Source organism: Geotrypetes seraphini, chromosome 1, assembly GCF_902459505.1.
Source record: "Geotrypetes seraphini chromosome 1, aGeoSer1.1, whole genome shotgun sequence".
Taxonomy (NCBI): domain Eukaryota; kingdom Metazoa; phylum Chordata; class Amphibia; order Gymnophiona; family Dermophiidae; genus Geotrypetes; species Geotrypetes seraphini.
The window spans coordinates 486,623,260-486,647,714 of NC_047084.1; the positions used below are offsets into that span (position 1 = coordinate 486,623,260).

General features: G+C 43.3%; 1 protein-coding gene across 1 annotated transcript in view; it reads left to right on the plus strand.

Annotated features, from left to right (window-relative positions):
- Positions 1 to 24,455, plus strand: part of SHOC1 (shortage in chiasmata 1) — a 283,884-nt gene that overhangs the window by 39,358 nt on the left and 220,071 nt on the right. The window contains exons 4-6 of the mRNA XM_033962662.1: positions 3,634 to 3,718; positions 5,558 to 5,745; positions 10,833 to 10,995. Of these exons, the coding sequence (XP_033818553.1) occupies positions 3,634 to 3,718; positions 5,558 to 5,745; positions 10,833 to 10,995 (436 nt within the window). The remainder of the gene's footprint in view (positions 1 to 3,633; positions 3,719 to 5,557; positions 5,746 to 10,832; positions 10,996 to 24,455) is intronic.

Genomic DNA, 24,455 nt, shown 5'->3' on the forward strand with positions numbered 1-24,455 from the left:
AGAGCAAGACTTCAGTGCGTCGCAGGAAAACCTTCTTTTAAAGGGCTCCGACGGAGGGGGGGGAACCCCCCACTCTACTTAATAGGGATCGTGCTGCTGTGTTGGAGGGTGTGGGGCTATAATCCCCACATTATACTGAAAACTTAACTTTTTCCCTAAAAAATAATGAAAAGTTAAGTTTCCAGTATAATGTGGGGTTACAACCACCCAAACCTCCTTCCAACGCCAGCGCAATCCCTATTAAGTAAAGTGTGTGTGTGGGGGGGTCCCCACCAATACCCCCCCGTCGGAGCCCTTTAAAAGAAGATTTTCCTGCGGTGCGCTGAAGTCTTGCTCTGAATTGTCGGCGTTCGTTTGTCGACGCTAGTTTGTCTCGCGCACTTAAGACTATGAACTTTTAGGAACACAGCATCATATAGTGTTCCTGTACCTGGACGATTGGCTGTTGCTGGCTCACTCCAGGGACCGTCTCCTTCTTTTCATTCAGGCCACTGTAAACGCCTTGCAAAATCTGGGCTTCATCATCAACTTCGAAAAGTCCAAACTCACTCCAGTGCATACCCTAACTTTCACAGGAGCACTCTTAGACACCAATTCTGCAAGGGCCTATCTGCCTCAGGAAAGACATCAGGCAATCAACTTGCTTGCCAGCTGGAGAGATATTACGACTGCTAGGCCATATGGCAGCTTCGCTTTCATTGGTACCACATGCCAGGCTCCACATGCATCCTCTGCAGTAGTACCTCAAGCTACACTAGAACCAGCATCTCCACCCACTGTCTCAGCTGATTCTCCTGCCTTCCAACATCAAGGTCTTCTATGGTGGATTCACTCCACCTCCCTTCTGGCAGGATGTCCGTTCCAACTCCCACTGCCTTCTCTAACCATCACCACTGATGCTTCCAATCAGGGTTAGGGGGCACACCTCAACAATCTTCGCACTCAAGGTCTCTGGACTCCCTCTGAACAGTCCCATCACATCAATCATCTGGAGCTCAGAGCAGTGTTTTATGCTCTTCAAGCTTTCCATCACTGGATAGGTCACAAGAACATTCTCATTCAGACCGACAATCAAGTGACCATGTTCTATATAAACAAACAGGGCAGTGCAGGATCCCTCAAACTGTGCAGAGAAGCTTATTGCCTCTGTTCCTACGTCCTGACGCTCAGTATAGATCTTCATGCAGTTTACATTCCAGGGGAACAAAATATCCTGGCGGACTCCCTCAGCAGGAAGCTTGACCCACATGAATGGGATCTCAATCCTGCAGTGCTAGCATCCATTTTCCATCAATGGGGGACTCCTCAAGTGGATCTCTTTGCCTCTCCAATCAATTCTCAGTGAACCCTCTTCTGCTCTCTGCGTCCAGCTCCACAAGCTTTAACAAGGGATGTTTTTTCAATAACATGGAACCACAACCTGCTCTATGCATTTCCACCATTCCCTCTCATCTCCAGAGTGCTTCAGAAAGTTTTGATAGACAAAGCACATCTCATTCTCATTGCACCCAGATGGCCCAGACAAATCTGGTTTCCATTACTTTTGGATCTTCTAGAGCGCACCCTGATACCCTTGGGCGACCATCTGTCCCTTCTGTCTCAACACAACGGCCAGTTACTACATCCCAATCTATGCAGTCTGAGTCTCACGGTACGGAAATTGAGAGCTCACTCCTAACTGATCTGTCGCTTTCACAATCTGTCAAAAATGTTCTCCTAGCAGCAAGGTGTCCTGCTACACAGAAGTCCTAGCAAGCAAAATGGAAACGTTTTTCAACATGGGCTCAGGGTCACAGTTTGCAACCCCTCCAGTGTCCGCTGGACCATATATTCACATATCTCCTGCTTTTGTCTGATGCAGTGCTTAAGACGAACTCTTTCAGATATCATTTCTCAGCAATTTCAGCATACCACTCGGGCAACAGTAAAACAATCTCGCAATATCCTCTTATGGCATGCTTCCTGAGGGGTCTCAACAATCTTAGACCTCCATTGTTAAACCTCTACACCAGCTTGGGACCTCAATGTAGTCCTTGATCAATTGAAGAAAGAACCCTTCGAACCACTGGGTTCTGCCTCTCTTACTTTCCTTTCCTGGAAAACTATTTTTCTTGTAGCGCTCACATCAGCAAGAAGAGTAAGCGAATTCCAAGCCTTGGTCATGTATTATCCTTATTTACAATTTTTTTCCAAACAAGGTACAGCTACGGACTCATCCTAAGTTCCTGCCTAAGATGATTTCAGATTTCCATCTTAACCAAACCATCCTTTTTTCCACCGCCACATGACTCTGAGGCAGAGAAAATACTTAATTCCTTGGATTGCAGAAGAGCACTGCTTTGTTACCTCAAAGCAACTTCGGAAATCTTCTCAATTATTCATTTCCTACAATCCACCTACCTGTGGTCAACCAGCAACTAAAAGAGCCATTTCGTCTTGGATTTCATGTTGGATACATTTTTGCTATACAAAAGCTCAGCTACAGCCCCCTGCTTCAATTGGGGCCCACAGGCTGCAAGCTGCAGCAACTTCAATTGCAAACTTGAGGTCCATCCCAATCCAGGACATTTGCAAAGCAGCTATCTGGTTGCTGTACATATTCTTACCAAACACTTCTGCTTAGACCAAAGTTTAGCTCAAGACGTTTGCTTTGGACAGTCAGTTTTACGTAAACTATTTGCATTATAGACTGTTTTCCACCTCCCATATGCTTCTTCAGCTTGGGACTCACCATCAAGTGGGATTGCATATCCCCTGCCTGTCTCCAGAGAAAGCAAGGTTGCTTATCTGTAACAGGTGTTCTCTGTAGACAGCAGGGGAATGCAGTCACACTGCCTTCCCACCATTCCCTCGTCTCCTCTTTTATATAGCTAGGAACGAAACTGACAGGAGGAGGGGAGGGAGCTCGTGGAGTAGGGCAATCGTGCACATGCTCAGTAAGCTCAAAAGCTTACTATAGCTAGGGGAGAGTATCGACCTCATTAGGCTCAGTCAGAGACTTTACCATCAAGTGTGACTGCATTCCCCTGCTGTCTATGGAGAACACCTGTTAGAGGTGAGAAACCTTGCTTTCATGGCCTGCCCACCAGGGTTTCCCTCTGTCACATCATCAGTGATGCAGCAGTGGGATGAGCAGCCTGTTCAGAGTTTGCCTCTGCTGCTCAAGTTCTTGTGTGTAGGGTTGTTTTGTGTGAGAGAATTCCTTGTTCTGAAACCAGTCCATACTTCCTTTTTATCTTATGTTCTGTTAAATTGAATATGATTTGTAATAAATAAAAAACATAAATACAAATGCAAAATATGCTTTCTATTCTTGTAAAATGTTCCTCAGCTTAGAAACACAAAATGGAGGCTTTGAGATGAAGATGTTGTGTGTAAAAAAAACCCAACAACCCCAATCCCCCAAATTTTTATCAGACAAGCAAAAAGATCTGAAAGCTAAGTATTGATTTGTTTTTAATTAGGTACAGAATATGGTGGAACCTGAAAAGTTAAGAGCCAGATCAACCCTAACTGATGTATTTGCTAATTCATAGTCAGGCCTATTTACTAAAGCATGATAACCTCCATTAAGGATTACAAATGGCTGACTTTTCATAGAACCCAGGTATTTGTCTTCTGTTCTATTTTCAGATCTTCCAACCTACAAATCGTTGATGGATGACTCAGCACTGAATGAATGGGAAAAAACATTCTGTATTAAGGACTTGTTTGAGAAGTATGTATTCCTCATGTAAACATCAAAAAAATGTCATTTTTTTTGTTGTTGTTTTTCTGGTGCGCACATTGAAAATCCTGATCAGTATTAGAGGAATGGTTTAAAAAAACAAAACACAAGGAAGATGACCCTGTTAGGTTACCTTTCTTTCCATTGCCTCATGGTGTCTGATCAAGGAACAGCATCACAGCCCAAGAAGACTGTTTTGCTTCTCTGTGTTAATTTATTGAATGTCAAGGAAATGTTAAATAAAAATTAGGCTATAGACCTGCATCAGGGTTAAGGTGAGACTTCATCCATATGTGCTACTGGTAAGATGGGTTATTTTATCACAAGTTGTGCTACTCGTATTTTAGCACAAGGTCTCATTGGATAAAATGGGACCCTGTGCTAAAATAGCACGACTTCTGGAAAAAATAACCCATCTAACAGTAGCACATTGATGAATTCCCCCCCTAAAGGTTAATTTTGGTAAAACTTAAGGGATTCTTTCATACGACATAAAACCTGGTTTTATTATGTCATCTAGGTGAGTGGATTTCAACCCAGTCCTCAAAGATCATCAGGCCAGTCAGGATTTCAGTAAACTATACTGCTGTTACAGTATCCCTGTCCTGACCTGACAAAAGGAGTTATGGTCTCTGAATTAGTAAAAAGTGTATTAAAATTAGTCCAATAAATATGATCACCTTATTTCCATTTTCTATTAATAGACGATTATCAAAACAGCTACAATAATACTTTATCCTAAAGCAAAAAGAAATAAATAAAGCAAATAGAAATATTTTTCTACCTTTGTTGTCTGATTTCTGCTTTCCTCATCTTCTCATCATTCTCTTCCTTCTATCCACTGTCTGTTGTCTTTCTGCATCTGCTCTCTTTCTATGCCTCTTCTAGAAATTGTCTGCCTCTCCCTTCCATCTCTTCTTCCCCCCCCATTGGTGTGACATCCATCATCTTCCCTTTACTCCTCCAGTGGTCTGGCATCTCTCTCCTCCCCTTCCATCTCCCACACCCCCATGGTCGGGTATTTCACTCTCTCCTCCCCCTTCCTCCCACTTCCATCAGCATCTGCTCCCTTTCTTTCCCTTCAAAGCATATGCCCCCTTTCTTTCCCTTCAACCCAATTCCATCCAGGATCCTTCCCCCTTATCTTTCTCTCCCCTTTCCCTGCCCCCCAATTCCTTCAGCATCTGCCCCTCTTTCTTTCCCTTCAACCCAATTCCATTCAGTATCCTTGGGGTCCCTTCTGAGGAGGGGAGACTTTTAGAGGCACCTTGATTTGGGGGGTTGATTCTAAATTGGGGGTGAGTTCAATTTGGGAGGCTTGTATTAAGGGAACTTTTATTTAGAAACTTGGCTTCAGGAAGGAGTTTGACATGAGCTGAGGAAACAAGGGGGCATCTCATGGGTGCTATGAGTGGCTCTTTTAAGATATGGCCCAGGAGCAATGGACTGTAGCTTTGTGTCCCAGTGCTCCCGGGATGGTAAAAATAGCTTTATCTTTTTGCTAAGGTTGTTTTTCCTGCTCTGGCTATAATGTTTTAAGTATAATTGTGTGTTGCATGCTCTACGCCTTATTATGTACAAGTTAACTTAAATATTGCTGCATTGTGGCACCAAAACCAGCATTAGAGACATTTTAATATGTGCTGTGGGGCAAATAAGTTGGCTTGGTACCCTAATGTATGCAACTTAATAATGACCCTACTAATTATTGATAAAGGGTGTTAAAGTGACTATAGTTTCAACTTTCCACCCAAACTACTACATTATATCAAATGAAAACCCTAGGTAACTGGATTGTTAAATGTATTAATTCATTTTTTTGACTTTTAGGAAATGGGAGTCATCCACAGTCTTCCGTATCAGTGCCAAAAATATGGAAGTTGTTCCAAGTTCAAATCCATGTTCACAGGCAGATATGGAGGATTTCTTTCATCTTCTGCAGAATGATTGGAAGGAAGAATATATCCACATTGACAAATTCATATTTGGTGCCACTGAATGTGAAGTAAAAGCTCAAGGTATTGCAGTGTGTACAGTATTTATGCAAAAAAGGTCATGAATTGTTTTTTCTGTGATGAAACAACTTAATGTGTATAGCATAATGGCTGCATATTATTAACTGCTGGTATAGTCTACGAGTAGGCAGCACATAATGTAAAAGTATGGCAGTTGTCAGGAACATAAGAATTGCCGCTACTGGGTCAGACCAGTGGTCCATCATGCCCAGCAGTCCGCTCACTGACACTAGCCTTATCTGCGTACGTTCTGGTTCAACAGGAATTTGTCTAACTTTGTCTTGAATCCCCTATAACAGCCTCCGGAAGAGCGTTCCAGTTTTCTATCACTCTTTGAGTGAAGAAGAACTTCTTTACGAATCTATCCCCTTTTAACTTTAGAGATTGCCCTCTCGTTCTCTCTACCTTGGAGAGGGTGAACAACCTGTCTTTATCTACTAAGTCTATTCCCTTCATTATCTCCACTCGTGACGCTTTTCCAGTCCAGTGGATTTACCTCCACTCTCTGTTTCCTATCTGCCAGCCAGTTTTTAATTCACATAAGTATTTCACCCTCGATTTCCTGGCTTGCAATTTTTCGAAGTAGCCATTCATGCGGAACCTTGACGAGCGCCTTCTGAAAATCCAGATATACGATGTCGACTGGGTCACCCTTGTCTGTTTGCCTGTTTACTCCCTCAAAGAAGTGCAGCAAGTTCGTCAAGCAAGATCTTCCTTTGCTGAAGCCGTGCTGGCTGGTCCTCATCAGATTGTCTTTTATCAGCGCCTCTACCATTTTTCCCGGTACTGAGGTCAGACTCACCGGTCTGTAGTTTCACGGACCTACCCTTGAACTTTTCTTGAAGATCGGCGTAACATTTGCCACTTTCCAGTCTTCCGGAATCCTTCCTGATTTGATCGACAGATTGACTATTAGTTGAAGCAGTTCAGGTATAGCCCCTTTCAGTTCCTTGATTACCCTCGGATGGATGCCATCCGGTCTCGGGGATTTATGAGTTTTAAGCCTATCAATCTGCCTGCATACCGGTATGTTGTGTTATATCCTCTTCAGTAAATACAGATGCAAAAAATGTGTTCAGTTTGTCGGCGATGGCTTTGTCCTTCCTTAGCATTCACTTTATTCCATGGTCATCCAATGGCCCCACCGCTTCCTTCACGGGTCGTTTCCCCTTAATATATCGAAAGAACAGCTTGAAGTTTTTTGCCTCTCCTCGTAGTCTCTTTTGGCCCCTCTTATGGCACCTGCTTTGATATTGTTTTTGCTTTTTCCAGTTTTCATCCATTTTTGACCTTTTCCATTCCTTAAATGAAGTCATCTTTTCACTGATCGCTTCCTTCACCTCTACAGTGAGCCACGCCAGTTCCTTGTTCTTTTTCCTCTTGGATCCCTTGTTGATACGTGGTATATATAGATTTTGTACCTCGGTGACTGTGTCCTTAAAAAGGGATTATGCTTGCTCTAGCGTTTTTACATTGCTTATCCTCTTCTTAATCTTCTTTCCCACCATGAGTCTCATCCCTTCGTAATTCCCTTTTCGGAAGTTCAGTGCCGTGGCCGTCGTTCTGGATCGTTGTTTTGCCCCTGTGTCCAGGTAAATGAAGAACTGAGGACCTGTGAGCCGACATCGGGCAGGAAGATACTCATGCGTGCGCAGTGCGGGCAGTCTCAAAACTTTGCAAAGCTTGAAGTGATGGTACATTTTTCACTGTCCTTACCAGGGTCTTTGGATGATGTCACTCACATGTGAGAATATGCTGCCTGTTGTCCTAGGATAACATCAGAAACACTTTCCCCACATGTATGCATTAAGTCCAGAATAGCACCTTCCTACATGGGTTCCATTATTTAATCTAATCTAATCGGTGATTTATGATTCACTCTATGCCTCCAGAGGTTCAAGGCAATTTACAGTACAGTTTATGGAGAACAATTTAGTACAGTATAAGGAAGCTTAGATAAACAATACAGTACAAGGATACATTAAAATTTTAGGGATTCTTTGAGGTAGAGATTGTCTTACTGTGCAATTAAAGCAGTAATTCGGAAAAGAACATTTAGAGGAGGAATCTGGTATATTCAGCTAGAAAGCTAATATGGTTCAATGAAGCATATCATGAGGTAGATAGTCTGATACAGTCATAACCTAGTAGTTAGCAGAGTACTTGGTTCTATGGTGGTAATAGGATGAAGAGTGGTTCCATTACAAACTACTGGAACAGCTCTCCTAGATAACCCAGAATCTCCCTACTTGTAGGAGACCCTGCAATAGGAATACCCTAATCAACATCTGGCATATTAAAATCACCTATTGGTAATACTTCCTCTTTTACAGTGATATTTTGAATGTCTTCAATTAAATCTCTGTCCAATTCTTCTGTCTATATCACACCAATGTAAATACATTTTTCATTCCCTTTCCAGATTGGCCCACAGTGCCTCTTCCTTACCCTGTAGGGCTTGCAATTGTGTGGCTTTAATATGATCTTTAATGTATAACGCCACTCCCCCTCCTTTTCTTCCTACACTGTCTTTCCTGAACAGATCTCAGTATAACTGTATCCTAGTCATGGTTCTCCATGAACCATGTCTCTGTGATTGTCACTAAATCCAAATCAGCCTCTAGATCAAAAACCTTATTTCCCATAGTAAGGGTATTAGTATATACTGTTTTACAGACATTTCCCCTTTTGCCCATGTGTGTATTTAACAATTCACTTACCTGAGGGCTTAAACTTACCTGGGAGCATTGATCACCCAGCCCCAGTGATTCTAATTTTAAAGCCCTCTTCAGTATGTTATTCAGTCTGCTGCTGAAGACACTTCTTCCCTTTGATAGATGCTCAGCAGCCCTCGGAAAATCATCCCATGGTCCAGGAAGCCAAACCGCTCTCAGTAACACCATCCGCACAGACAAGTGTTGACCTCTAGAATGCAAGCTTCTCTGCCTTGGCCTTAACCCTCAACAGGGAGGATTGATGAGATATGAACACCACCTTTGCACCTATTTTTACTCTATAGGGCATTTTCTGCCTCTTAGGCATATTTTGCAAACTTTCAATAAAATAATTGGGGGGAGGGGGCTGAGTGTGGACATCCCATTTCCCACTTAGAACCCTATACAAAATGGGACTTACAGCATGTGATATTTCCTTCCAGTGCTTGTAGAGTAGACATCAAACAGAAATGTACAAGACACTAACTACAGCAAACAGTTTTTAAAAAAAATATAAGGTGGTATTAGAGATGCAGTAGAGTATTGTATTCTGTGATACATACAGTTCATACAATTCAAGTTCCTATTGCTGACCTACAAGTGTGTTCATTCTGCTGCCCCTCAATATATCTTCTCTCTCCTTATACTGTACACCTCCCAGAGAACTCCATTCCTCAGATAAGCTTCTCTTAGCTGTACCCTTCTCCTCCACTGCCAATTCCAGACTTTGTTCCTTTCATCTAGCTACCCCCCTATGCCTACAATAAATTATCTAAGTTTTCCGCCAAGCCCTTTCCCTTCTCTTGTTTAAAAGCAGACTGAAAACCCACCTTTTTGATATAGTCTTCAATCCATAACCATACTCCCTACTGCCCACCAACCCAGCCAGCATATTAACCATTCCCCTTAACTCTATCCATAAAATCTTGTTTGTCTGTCTTGTATGTTTAGATTGTAAGCTCTTTCGAGCAGGGGCTGTCTTCTTTGTGACTCTGTACAGTGCCGCTTACGTCTGATAGACGTCTTCTGAAATGCAGTTAAAATCAGTCCGTCAGGGCCCCTGACGTGAAAAGGTTATATCCTCTGTTAAAGAAGATTGAGCTGTACACTCTAAAAAGCTCATGGCACATAATCTGGCTGTCGGTTACAATTTTTTTTTTTTTTTTTTTAATTTCTTTATTGATATTTTGAACTTGACAATGTATACATTTGAAAAATCGAAAAAAAAAAAACTATATGAAAATACACTATTAACATCAGAAATATTACAATAAAAATTTTAAATCCCTTCTTAACCTATAACAGTAATGATATTATATTATACTCATCAATATTATAGAATATTATGAAATTTATACCTCTAAATAAATAATACACCCCCCCACCCCCCCTGGATGTGCAAAGGAATCTAACATAAAGAAAAAGGAATCACTTTAATTATAATGTGACAAAATTAGTTAATGGACCCCAAATCCCCTTAAAGGATTTAACAAACCCTAAACGCTCTGCCATAATCTTTTCATATTTATATGTTGCACATACAGTTGCCCACCAAAAACTAAAATTAATCCTATCATGATTTTTCCAATTAGATGTGATCATTTGAACCCCTATTCCTGATAAGATCATGAAAAGGCGACTATTATTTCTATCCAAAGTGGGTTTATCATGCAGAATCGGTTGCAATTAAAAATGAGATGTTCATATACACTGCAAGAAGATTGAATTAACGGTATATACAATATTGAGAGAGGCATGTTATATTTAATATCCCCCTGAGAAAGACCTGGTTGGGGTTGAAATGCCTATAAAAAAAACAAGGCGTCGGGAGATAGAAAATATTAACGTTGGTGGTGGTAGTACCCACCAAGTTCAGATAAGTGTTGCCTTTCATTTATAATGAGGAATGTAATTGTTACATAATGTATGGAGGGTTTTATTAGGAAATATATTAATGGGTAATATTATTAACTAATAAATTATATAATTAAAAATATAAAGTAAAAGCATTAATTGGTAGGAGGTGGTGGGCATAAATGATTATAAGAGACATACGTGACGAGAACAATAATATGATATACATATCATAAGAAGTTCTAAGGATTGATGTCTGTACAGTTATGATATGCCCACCACAAGTTTTATTGCTCAAAGTTAAAATAAGAATGATATAAAATAGAATTTATGAAAAATATATGATGAAAAGAATAATGGAATTTTATTTGTTATCATAACGGTGAAAACTAATTTCGATAGAAAAAAGTTTCATGCTGAGCAATATGATGGCATTGACTGCGATGGTTAATGAGTTTCATTGTCTTGTGACCTCACTAAAATTGTCAACTGTTGCTGTCTGTATCTTTTCTTTATTTCAAGCGTTTTATATCTTGGATGACTTTCTATTTATTGACTATCTTGGGGAATACAGAAAGCAGCTACCAAGTCTGCCCACACTCATGAGCAGATTGAGAATGTTTCCAGTGACTGACCCACTTTTAAATAGCAAAGGAGAGATTTTCACAGAGGAGGACATCTTCAGGTACTTGCAAGAACTAAAAAAAAAATCTAGAAATCTGCTCATAAGATGTTGAGGGCTGATTCAGAAAACTTTCCTTGTGGTTACTGTGGGTTTTACTAAATGAGCAATACTGAAAGTTTTAGCATGGGTGTTAACTTGCACAGAAACACTGGCAGTATACTGCATTAAAATTAAAGCTAATGTAGTAATTACCTACTCCACGGCCATACAAGAAAAACTGTTTTGGCTATACAGCTAGCATTGGAAGGTTTTTCAACAAGTTTGGGGCAGCATAGAGGAATGGGTATCTATCCCCACTCCCTAGCTCCCAACCTCACCACTCTATCTTGGATACTTTTAGTGCATTGGCTCCCTGGTAGTCTAGTGGACCCTGATGACTCCCTCTGGCTTCTCAAACCTTTACCTGATAGTCTAGTGGTCCCCTCTCCTTCTCATGCCCCAATCCAACAAAAACAAATTTTTCCCCAACTAAAAAAACAATTAAATCTCTGGTGTCTAGCAGCACACTCATCTAGGCCATTCCAAGCAGCACACATCCCTAGGCCATTCCAAGCCCATGTGCCATTCCTTTAGATGGGAGGCAGGAGCAATGCCCACTAGCTCCTTCCTCCAGTGCTACCCTGCACGGTGCATCCCTAGAATACACTGAGTGGAGTCAGTTTGCCATAAAAGGGAACAATTTTTGAAAGGGAGTGGTATGGAGTTGGGTTTGGGAGAGACAGGGGCCATTAGACTATCTAGAAAAGGTTTTTGAAGGGGAGGTGGGGGGGGGATACAGTTCAGTTCAGGTTAGGTGGGAGGAGGGACAAAAGGAAGATAGGACTGATACAGACTGCTAGCAAATTTGTGAATTTTTTTAAATGTCATCCTTCCTGTCAGTGTTTGAGCGAATCACTACTCAGGCACTGGCGGGGTGACGTTGTGCAGCGAGCTATAGATTACTGCTATAGATAACTTGACGTTAAATTGAATGTTAATTTGTTATAGCATGCTGCGATGGTTTTGGATCACTAATGTCATGGCAGAACTGCATACTGAGCCCGCTTTATCCCAAAGCTTTCTGCATTAGCTCATCAGTTTGTACAAAACAAACTGAACTGGAGTGAGGGAATAGCTTAATGGTTAGAGGAGTAGATTGATAACCAGGGAAATATGATTCAAATCCCTGTAACTCCTTCTGATCATTGGCAAATCACTTAACCCTCCATTTCTTCAGGCACAAACTTGGATTGTAGGCTCTCTGGAGACAGAAAATAAACAAAGGCAGCTACAGCTAAAAAATAGTGAGAACCAAAATCACTTCCCTTATTATCAGACTGACACAGAACATATGCTGTAGATATAGTACCTAATGTTTGTCATTAGGTGTTCAGCAGCTGCTTTTGGAATTACTACTACTACCGGTAATAACCTTTGTTGACCGGTTTCTGCTTTCCTCATCTTGTCATTTTCTTCCTTACATCCACTGTCTGCCCCTTCCAGAAACTGTCTGCCAACCTCCTTCCATTTCTCCTCCTGCCCTCCCTCCGCCCCCTAGGTCTGGCATCCATCTTCTTCACTCTATTCCCCTCATGGTCTGGCATCTCTCTCCTTCCCTCCCCCTCTCTCTTCTCATTTCCTCCACTTATATCTGATATTTCTGTCTCCTTCCCCGTTTCCCCCCCCCCCCATGCTCTGGCATTTCTCTGTTTTCTGCTTCTGTCTAAATTAAATTCTCTCTTACTATTCAGTCCTCAGTTTCCCTCTTTTCACTGTGTCAACCTATAGATTGCCATCCCTTTCCTTCACCCCTCTACTTTCTCATTAACTCTCTTCTTCCCCCCATCCAGTATATGCTCTTTTTCTTTATCCCCTTCTTCTCCACTTCCATTCAGCATCTGCTCACCTTCTCAAATGACATCCAACATCTAATAATAATAATAATAATAACAATTTATATACCGCAGGACTATGAAGTTCTATGCGGTTTACAATGATTAAAGATGTTACAGACTGAGTGGAATAAACAAAGTACAGACTTAGTGATTGATAGTTCTAGAGATTGTTTGTTGAGGACTAAGATTGTACAGGTTGGTTTCCTAAGTATTTCAGTTTTTAGGCGTTTCCTGAATTCCCTATAGGTAGTAGGCATGAGTATTTGTTCTAGGTCTTTACCCCATAGTGCTGCTTGATGTGAGAAACGATGTTGGTGATGACTTTTAAATTTACAACCTCTAACCGGTGGAGAAACAAAGTTCGGGTGTGAGCTTCGCTTGGTTGTGAAAGAGAAAAGGTCTGTTATATATTTAGGGGCTAAAAGCCATAAAGTAACTTGAAGCAAAAACAACCAAACTTGAATTTCACACGTGCCTCCATCGGCAGACAGTGTAGAAGTCGATAGGAAGGTGTTACGTGATCAAACTTCTTCATTCCACAAAGTAGTCTAACCGCTGCATTTTGTATCAGTTATAATCGCCGCATATTCTTCTGGGGGAGTGCCAAGTAGGCGATGTTACAATAATCGAGTTGACTCAGTATAAGGGATTGTACCAGAATTCGAAATGATGAGACATCGAAGTAAGCTCTGATGGACCAAAGCTACAGCCTCAGCACCCTGGGGTTGTGGGTTCAAACCCCGCGCTGTGTGATAAAACTGTGGCCAGCTTTGTCCCTTTAAGGGATAAAGCAGAACGCGGTCCCTGGTCAGAAGGGCTGACCAGGTTAAAAGTAAAGGTTTGGAAATGGCTGACTACCCCTCAGACAGTGAGGTAGAGCAGGAGAGACGTGAGCATAGGGATATCCAGCAGAGAGCACTGTCTCAGAAAGCCTGATAGGACTCTTATTGAGAAATGGAGTCCTAATCCTGCAAGGTATGCACATTACCAGCCTAGGAGGAAGCTGTATGTTTTCCCTAGGGATTTCCTGCCCAATCCCCGGCTCCTAGGAGAGAGGGGTGGGGCTTTAACACACATAAGAACAGAGCATGGAATCACAGGAGGGAGAGCAGGGACCGAGCAGGAGTTGAGGAGCCTTGGGCAAGGCATGACCTACAGCAGTGCAAGGAGGCAGAGAAGGAGAGAAGTCTCTCTCCTCAACTCCACCTTAGTGAGGACATAGAGATGTCTGAGGACTGCCCTTGCTCAACCCCAGCTGCTGCTGAGAAGGCAGAAGCCATGGAGATCTCTGAGCTGTTTGTGGAAGCTGATAATTCCTCTGCTAAAATGGAGGTTAGTTCCTGAAGGGAGTGAAGCAAGGCTGTGCTAGTGCTGGCTCCCGTAATCCAAGCCCCAGCTGGCAGTGATTAGAGCTAGCAGGAGAGCTTCTCCATTTCACTTTGGGGGCTGCAGGTCAGTGTTTGCTCAAGAGAACTGTATCTGGTATAAGTGTGAATTGCCTGGGTGAAAGCTCCAGTAAAACTCGGCAGCTTATCTATTGTCCTGCTGTGCTCCGTGAACTGAGAAACTCAGCTGTTACTAATGAGCTTAGAAGTCAGCTCTGAACTCTGTAACCATTATTCAGCTAGGTTAGCTGAAAGTTGGGACATTAAGCCACAGTTGCTACTTTAGGTTCCTGCTTTGTTAGGCAGTTTGTTTTCATGATTTTTGGAGATTTATTTTTGTGGCATTTTTGTGTTTCTGAACCCCGGTGAAAAGGACTATTTTCAAGACAAGGCAAGTCCAGGGAATTGCCATTACATGCCATACTCTAACTGTAAGCCATTCTGACAACTCTGACACCTGTATGGTATTTCAACTGTATGCTGAAGTGCTGCATTCTATGTGGGTGGCTGATAGTATTCAGACCCTCTTGGTCAATAAAGTTAATGAACAAGTTTTGAACAGGCTTAATATTGTGTCTCCTCCTTTTTGGGCAAAGATAATCACAGTGTGGCCTGGCAGACTAGGCAGGAGCCTAGATCTGTTCTAACCTGAAAAGCCTTCCTCCTACCTGAGGAGGCCACGCCGACAGGCCAAGATTCAACACAACTATACCCCTACCGATCAGAGCGGGGTATAAGTGTGTCACAGCTGCTCCTTGTGACCCTGGGCAAGCCACTTAATCCCCCATGGTCCCAGGTATGTTAGATAGATTGTGAGCCCACCGGGACAGATAGGGAAAATGCTTCAGTACCTGATTGTAAAACTGCTTAGATAACCTTTATAGGCGGTATATAAAATCCTAATAAAACTTGAAAGATTTTTCTAATCAAGGAGTCTACCTGGTCTTTCATGGTCAGACTCTGGTCTCTCATGGTCTCTCTCTCCCTTCTCCCCACTTCCATCATCTGCCCCCTTCTCTTCCTCCACCCCAATTCCATCGCATTATCCTGCCCCCTCACCGCTGCTTCTGCTGCTACTTTCTCACATGCTCCTAACGCTGACGGCATAAGTTCTCCCCACTTCCATCATCTGTCCTTTCTCTCCCTTCTCCTCACTTACATTATCTGCCCACTTAACCTCTCCCCCTAGTTGGCCCATCTCCCTCCCCCTCATCTTTGTGGGTCACCTTTCCGATGTTTTCTTTGTCAAACAGGCCCCGGCATTGATGGCAAATATTATCTTGCAAGCGGTGCTCGGCCCAAAGCTTCCCCAAGGCGGAAACAGGAAGCTGCATCAGAGGGGAAGCTTTGGGCCGAGCACCGCTTGCAAGATAATACCGTGTTTCCCCGAAAATAAGACAGTGTCTTATATTAATTTTGGGTCCAAAATTCGCACTAGGGCTTATTTTCGGGGGATGTCTTATTTTTTTTCATGTACAATGATCATTTCTCCCGTCTTCTCCTCCACTTCAATTCTTCCTCTTTCCTTTCTCTCCCCCACATGTGCAGCATCTTTCTAGCCATCCCTCCCATCCCCCCATGATGCAGAACCCTTGAACAGCTTCTTTCTTTCCCTCCATCCCCCCGTGAAGCAGAACCCTTGAGCAGTATCTATCTATCCCTCCCATCCCCCCCCTCGTGAAGCAGAACCTTGAGCAGCATCTTTCTATCCCCACCCCTTGAAGCAGAACCCTTGCACAACATGTTTCTATCCCTCCCTCCCATCCCCTGTGCATCAGAACCCTTGCACAGCTTCTATACCTCCCTCCCATCCCCCCGTGCAGTAGAACCCTTGAGCAGCATCTTTCTATCCCCCCCACCATGCAGCCGAACCCCCGCTGACCCTCCCATCTTTCCATCTCTCCCTTTCATCCGAAGACCACCGACTCTCCCACCATGAGACGACCGACATACCTCCCTCCCTACAGCAGCATTGGCAGCACTTTAAAAAGGCTGATTCGCGGCCTTCTCCTGCTGGGGCCATCCCTGTGCTGCATTGCTGATGACATCATCAGTGATGTGGCAGAGGGAATCACCGGCGGGAGAAGACTGCAAAGCAGCCTGTTTAGAGTGCTGCCTACGCTGCTGTAAGGAGGGAGGTGTATCGGTCGTCTTGCAGTGGGAGAGTCAGCGGGATTCAGATGGGAGGGAGAGATGGAATGGTGGGAGGATCAGCGGGGTTTGGCTGAGTGGTGTGGGTGGGGGGGGGAAGTTGACTGCGAAGGTGAGGGAAATGGGCCAGTTAGGGGGAGAAATACCCGGACTGCGAGGACCCAAATGGCCCTAAAGCACCGCACCGGTGGGCCCCCCTGACATTTTCAGGCCCTAGGCACATACCTATTAGGCTTACCCTTTAATCCGACCCTGGTTCTATCCACACTAGTGAACAGAGCACTAAGAGTTTGAGATCCAGGCAGCCTTCAGAAATAAAAGGATACCCTCCTGGACACATTTCTTGCTAATGGCTATAGTAGAAAGGCTACCGCTCTAGCCCTAAAACTTATGGACAGCCCGACCCAGAAAATCAGCAATGCCCAACAATCATTAGAGGACAATACTGTGACAGAACAAAAAAATGGTAGTGCTTCTCTATGTCCAAGGAGTAACAGATTGCTTAGGGAAAATACCAAAGAAAATTAACATCAAAACAGCCTACAGTGGAGAGGAAGTGACATCACTGATGCGAATGGTCGGTTGAGGTGAGAACTCCATAAGCCCCGTCTTTAAAAATCATTTTCCTGGTGCTCCCGCTAAGCGTTTCGCTCCCAAAGTGCCGGCATCGGACCCTGCAAGCAGCATGTGATGAGCGGCAAACTCCTTTTTTCATGGCAGTGCAGCCAAAGAAAGCCCTGCAGGACTATGCTTTTCTCCCGAGTGGCAGCGGCGCTCTTAAAATGGCAGCCACGGAGGGCGGGTGTGCAGCGGGGCTGCTGGAGGCAGTTAATGTAGCAGCTGGGGAGGCGGTTCGACCTGCAGTGGCGGATCCCATGGTGGAACTGAAGCTGATGCTTCAGGGAAATTCATACAGACATCAAATCGGTCTGCACAGAACTGTCGACCCTGGCTTCAGACCTGAGAGGTGAGATAGCTGATTTGGGACACAGGGTGGCTGAGATGGAGGAGGGCCTTGAGCAGCACCATGAGCATTTGCTGGAATTGGATGCCAAAACTAAAGATCTACTTGCTCACCACACCTATGCGCTAGACAAATTAGAAGACCTGGAGAACCGCGGGCAGTGCTCCAACCTGCAGATTTCGGTTGTGCCAGAGCTGGCTGAATACACTAATTGTGAGCAGGTGGTGCAGCAGGTGGCCAGCATGCTCCTGTTGATGGATACATTGGTCATGGCTCCTGATGACATTCGGCTGGAACGGGTCCATAGAGCTTTGATGGCTCCGAGGGGGAATAAATCCCATGAAATAGTGGCCTGTTTTGGGACTTTAAAACCAAAGAGGTGGTCATGCGAGCAGCGCGGGCACAGCCTAATTTGAAATTAGATACCTTTGAGATTGAGTTATACCAAGATTTGGCGGCAGTGACCTTGAGGTGGCGAGCAGAATTAAAACCAATGTTTTGCTATTTGAGGGAGCGTAACATCAAATATCATTGGCAACATCCTTTTGTGCTGCTGTTCTAACTGGACGGGAGATTGTGCACGGTTTGAACCTTGGAGGATGCGGCTCAGCTCTTTCCTTCAGTCCAGTTCTATAGTGAGGCACCGCCGCTGTGAAGCAGGCCTGGACAGGCACCTGTGGAGGGAGGTCGTCCCTCACAGCCCCGCTGGCAACGGGTGGCCCGGATGGGTGGTTGCCTCACCAGGAATTTGCCTGGAGCAGTGGCCATTCTGGGTGCTGGGACCTGAACATCTTCACTTCTCCTTTTAGATCTGAGTCTTATTGTTCTGGGGACCCTCTTTGGGGTTCCTGATGGGGACAAAGAGGTGTGGGATTGCTGTGGTCCGATTTCTTTAAGGGGCCCTGTAATTTTTTTTTTATTAGGGTTTGGTGGGAAAAGGTACTCCAAAGTGTTACGGGTCCTGTTTGCTGGGGGAGGGTTTCTTCCGTTGGGGTTCTCTGGATTCGGATTGGGGGCTTACCAGGCAGTCCCTTGTTATGTGGAGTTTGGATTACTTCTGGATGCCCTTTTGTCCTGTTTCTAAAAGAGGTTGTTTCTCTGGAAGGTGTAGGGTGAGAGGCCTTCAGCAAGTGGAAGCTCTGGGTGCTGCTGTCTGGGAGATGGTTGGGGGGATCTACTGGTGGGGCTGTTGTCAGGGAGTGACACGGGAGATCCCTTATGGGTTTGGTAGGTGGGGGGGGTTCTCAGACTTGGGGGAACTCTGGCTGGGTGTTTGGCACTCTGATGGGCAGATATTGCAATATTTTGCTTTTGGTGCAGGGGAGGTGAGCTGGGGTTTTTGTTGTTGTTGGTGGTTGGGTGCTCTGGGAATTTATGTTATTATGTGAGGGGGGCCTGCAGTAGCTCCTTCTTCCTCCGAGGACCTTGGTCTTCCAGTAGGTGGGGGATAGGCTTGGGTATAGTTGTGGGGTGGGGGCGGTTGGGATGGACAGGGGGTTGGTGTGAAATACGGGAAGCCTAATATGGGTCGTCCGTGAGATACCTGTAATCATTCTTGCAGCAGAGTTCATCAATACTTGTAATGCCCTGCTCTTAGTTCTTACCACCCCTACGTAAAGTGCATTACGTAGTCTAATCTGCCTAATATTAATGCTTGCAAAAATTGTAAAATGAAACACCAGGCACTTTAGTATAAGTTCTAGAATGGAGGGTATTCAACAACACAATCCCACAACAGTGAAAGATTATTCCACTGTCTTACCATACACCATTCCAAGTGATTACTTATTCAATTTTTAGGTCCTCAGCGGGCCACCACACACTCAAGTATTTTCATAGTGTGAGGCTTTATGCTCATATTCGTCATTGGACCACTATTTGCTTTCAGTTTTTGTATAAATTACGTTTTAATTATGTGAATGCTAAAGGTACTTAGCTTAGAGTTTTGACGCTAGCCGGGAGGGTAGAAACATCTGTCACCAACATGTTTCGCCCATATTATTTAAGGGCTTTGTCAAGGCACCCTCTCCCTATGATAAAAATAAAACTAAGTGTCACAACTACCATAAAGCATATAAATAGTGTGTAATAAAATATTTATCAAACTCTCTTACCGTTCTCAACTATTATGCTTCCACCATCGCGTCACCGACGAAATGGCGGTCACACTCATAGTAAACCTATTTATACGTCACCAAGACGTAACGTCCCAAGAAGTCAGAGACGTCAGGGGCTGACGTAAACAGTTCTATAGACAGTTGTTATTTATGTATGAAATTCTTTTATAAAATACTTTTATAAAGGATGACAAACAGAACCCCCCTTTTTTTTCCCTTTTTTTTCTTTCAACTTGGCAGTTAAGCTTCAATGCTAAAAAATGTAAAGTGATGCACCTAGGGAAAAAAAATCCACACAGAACTTATACACTAAATGGTGAAACCTTGACCAGGACCATGGTGGAACGTGATCTGGGAGTTATCATCAGTGATGATATGAAGGCTGCCAATCAAGTGGAGAAGGCTTCGTCCAAGGCAAGGCAAATGTTGGGCTGCATCCGTAGGGGTTTTGTCAGCAGAAAACCTGAAGTCATAATGCCGCTGTACAGATCCATGGTAAGACCTCATCTGGAGTATTGTGTTCAATTCTGGAGACCACACTACCGGAAAGATGTGCTGAGAATTGAGTCGGTTCAGCGAACAGCTACCAAGATGGTCTTGGGGCTCAGGGATCTCACGTATGAAGAAAGGCTAAAAAAACTGCGGATGTACTCACTGGAAGAACGAAGAGAGAGGGGAGACATGATTGAGACCTTTAAGTATATTACGGGACGTATAGAGGTGAAGGATGATATCTTCTGTCTTACAGGGCCCTCGGTCACCAGAGGGCACTCGCTGAAAGTCAAGGGAGGGAAATTTCATGGTGATGCCAGGAAATACTTCTTCATCGAAAGGGTGGTCGATCATTGGAACAAGCTACCTCAGCAAGTAATTGAAGCCAACAACGTGTCAGATTTTAAGAGAAAATGGGATATCCACGTGGGATCTCTAGGGGAGTAAAAGTCAGGGAGTGGGTCAATGGTATGGGCAGACTTGATGGGCCGCGGCCCTTTTCTGCCGTCGATTTCTATGTTTCTATGTTTCTATGTTTCTATTAAAGATGCCCACTCCAGCTCATTATTCAGTCCATAAGGGACCACTGTGTTAAGGCGGTAAATCCACCTTTGTTCGATGTAATTTAGTCTACTCTCCCAGTCCCCTTCCAATTGTTGTTCAGATATATGCTCAATAACCCTCCATTTAATATGTTGGATCTCATGACCCTTGTCTAGCCAATGCTGAACTATTGGGGCTTGTATCGCCCCTGTGGTGATACGGGATTTGTGTTCGTTCAGACGCACACTAATAGCTCTTTTGGTGCGTCCTACATAGACAAGGTTGCAAGGGCATACAATGATATATATCACCCTCATTGTTTTACAGGTAGTGTCTGCCTTAGCTCTCACCATATAACCTGAACAGGGGTCTGTCCACTGGAGTCCTTCCAATGTCAAATCACACCATTGGCAATGTTGGCATTTGGTGTGTCCTGTCCCTACCCTACTGTCATACTGGTTTTCTAATTTCTTAAGGGCTTGGCCAATAGTCTGACCCCTTCGGTATGAAAATAGGGGGAGTTCTGTAAACCCTTGATGAAGGTTCAGTATGTGCCAGTATTGTTTTATGTATGAAATCAGTACCCCTGAAGCTCTAGAAAAAGGGAGCACACATACTAATCTTTCCTCCTCTTGTACCCGGGGCTTGTCTATAAGAAGAAGTTCCCGTTGGGCATAACGAGCCCTTAAATAAGCTTTCCTAATGGAACTTTTAGGGTATCCCCGCTCTAGAAAACGCCCCTCCAAATCCCTGGCTACTTTTTTAAATTCCATTAGAGAGGAGCATATCCTTCTAACTCTCAAATACTGGCTGATGGGTAAACTGTATTTCAGATGGTACGGATGAAAACTATTGAAATGCAAAAATTGTAAGGCATTAATATTGTAAGGCATTAATATTGACTTCAATCTGTACATCATATGCAATTCCGCATATCCTTTCTGGATAGTTTTCAAAATTTGATATCCTATTGGCAGTGCAGAATCTAACCAAATTCCTAACACCAACATCTCCTTTTTCACAGGTAATTGAATTTGCAACACATTCACACACTCAAACTCTTGCTCTTCTTTACTATTTACCACTATTAACACCTTTGTTTTATTAATATTCTACTTCAAACCATACATACTCATCCATTGTACAATATTCTCCATATAAAAATTCAAGCTTGCTTTAAATCCCCATTCACCCTTACCCACGGGAAAAAAAATATAATCAGCATTATATACTGGTCCATACTGCACCTTTAAACTCTGAAAAATCGTACCTATTCCTGCTAATAGGGATTAAATAATAGGGATGATAAAGCAGACCCCTGTGGTACCCCTCTCCTTACTGTCCATAATTCAGAAACAGTACCACCACTCTTTCCTTGAAACAATCATCCATACAGATAAGAAGAAAACTAGTCAAACACCTCATCACATAAACACAATCTTTGCAGCTTCCTTAATAACAATTCCAAATTTACAGAGTCATATGTTTCAGATGCGTCCAATGACACAAAGCAAAACTTCACGTTTTTATCCAACCCTTCCTTCAATATATCAAATACAGATACCAATAGTAATTCAACACTTTAGTCTTTCAAAATCCAAATTGGAAAGTATCTAGACAATCTCATTAATATACTCATCCAATTGTTGCAAAAATTACTTTACCTAAAAATGGAACAACTGATATTGGATGTTAATTTGCCATACACTCACTATCTAAGCCTACTTTTTCAAGATTGGTGTGACTGGTAAATCACCACCTACTCATCGATACACTGTTCTCGCTTGGATTTCAGGGCTTTATCATGGTTTTTTCCCTGTCTTTCCCATCGCACCTGTAGCATATGCTGTGGTAGGTCCTCTTCTACCACCATCCCGCATGTCGTCGGTGTATCTCAGGGCTCTAACCTCCTCCTATGCCTTTCAGTATCACCTCTATGCCGATGACATGCAGATCTATCTCTCTACACCTGAAATCTTGACAGACATTCAGTTCCGGGTTTCAACCTGCTTTTTGACATCACAACATGGATGGCTTGCCAGCATCTAAAATTAAACATGTCCAAAACTGAGCTTTTTATCTTTCCACCCAAATCTGTCTCTCCTTTTCCCCCGTTCTAATATTTCTGTTAGCAAACCTTCATATTCTCTGTTTTGTCAGCTCACAATCTTGAGGTAATCTTTGACTCATCTCTCTCCTTCTCTTCACATATCCAACAGACTGCAAAAACCTGTCATTTTTTTCTCTACAATATTGCTAAAATCAGACCCTTCCTTTCTGAGCACACTGATTTCCTTTCTGAGCACACTGCCAAGATCCTCATTCATACCCTCATTACCTCTCACTTAGACTACTGCAACCTGCTTCTCATTGGCCTTCCACTAAACCATCTCTCTCCCTTTCAATCTATTTAAAATTTTGCTGCACACTTCATATTTCGTCAGTGTCGCAATGCCCACATTATCCCTCTCCTTGAGTCACTTCATTGGCTCCCTATATATTTCCGCATACAGTTCAAACTCCTCTTACTGACCTACAAGTGTATTTGCTGTTCAGCTTCTCAGTTTCTCTCCACTCTCATCTCTCAACACACTCCCCTCCACCTCCCCCCACCCCCCCCACCCCCCGCCGGGCACTCCACTCATCGGACAAGTCTCCTCTACAGCCAACTCCAGACTCTGTTGCTTCTACCTTTCTTAACTGTATGCCTAGAACAAACTGCCTGACTTGATATGTCAGGCTCTGTCTCTGGCAGTATTCAAATCCAGACTCAAAGCCCACTTCTTTGAAGATACTTTCAATTCCAAACTCCAACTCACTTGCTAAGCACCAATATTTGTCTTATCATTCCCTTTGTAAATCCCCCACCTGAGCACAATGTATTGATGCACCTTCTTGTCCTGTTTGTCTGTCTTGACTAGATTGTAAGTTCTTTTGAGTAGGGACTGTCTCTTTTGTGTTTTGATGTACAGCATTGCTTATGTGTAGTAGCACTATAGAAATGATTAGTAGTAGTAAAGAATTAGGTTCTTACCTCAAAAAAACTTCTTTCTTGTAGATGTGTCTTGTGGTCCTGAAGCCTCATTTTGTCAGTGGGCTTCGTCTTTCTTCTATCTTAAGATCAGTCCGAATTGGAATATAAGAACATAAGATTTTCTGCTGCTTGGTCAGACCAGTGGTCCATCGTGCCCAGCAGTCTGCTCACGCGGCAGCCCTTAGGTCAAAGACCAGTGCCCTCTTTGTGTCTAGCCTTACCTGCATATGTTCTGTTCCAGTAGGAACTTATCCAACCTTGTCTTGAATCCCTGAAGGGATGAACTGAGAAAATAAAAAAAAAAAAGAGAAAAGAAAGGAAACACTCAAGAATGTATAGTCTGGTTTAAGTCTCTGCTTGATAGCAGAACCTGTGAGTAGCTACGAGCCCTATATAAGATTAGTGCTGGATGCACACAGTTTTTCTATATGCTTTGATCAGTTACTTGAATGTTATAATGTTAATGGATACATTTGTTACAGAGCAGAAAAGAATTGTAGTGTAAGGGGGTTTTCTCCTGTCTCCCTCCTTCTGATTATGTCTGTCATTACAGTGCTACTTGATTGCTTTTGTAACACACTGAGGGGGCAGGAGCAGCTCCCTGGGAAGGAGGCGGAGTTCGAAAGATGATTGACAGCATTCTGCAAGCAACTTGTGGGCTCATATGCATAACCCTGGCGTTCAGGATCACTAGACACATCTGCAAGAAAGATTATTGAGGTAAGAACCTAATCTTTGTATGTACATTGTCAATTCACGTGCAATCAAATATAACATTCTCAGCATTTCTATTTGTTGTAAGAGAAATGCCAAGAACGTTATATTTTGATTACAAGTGAACTAATTGACAGTGTACATCTAACTTTGTGAGGTTTTGCTACCTTTCAATTTTGTGAAACA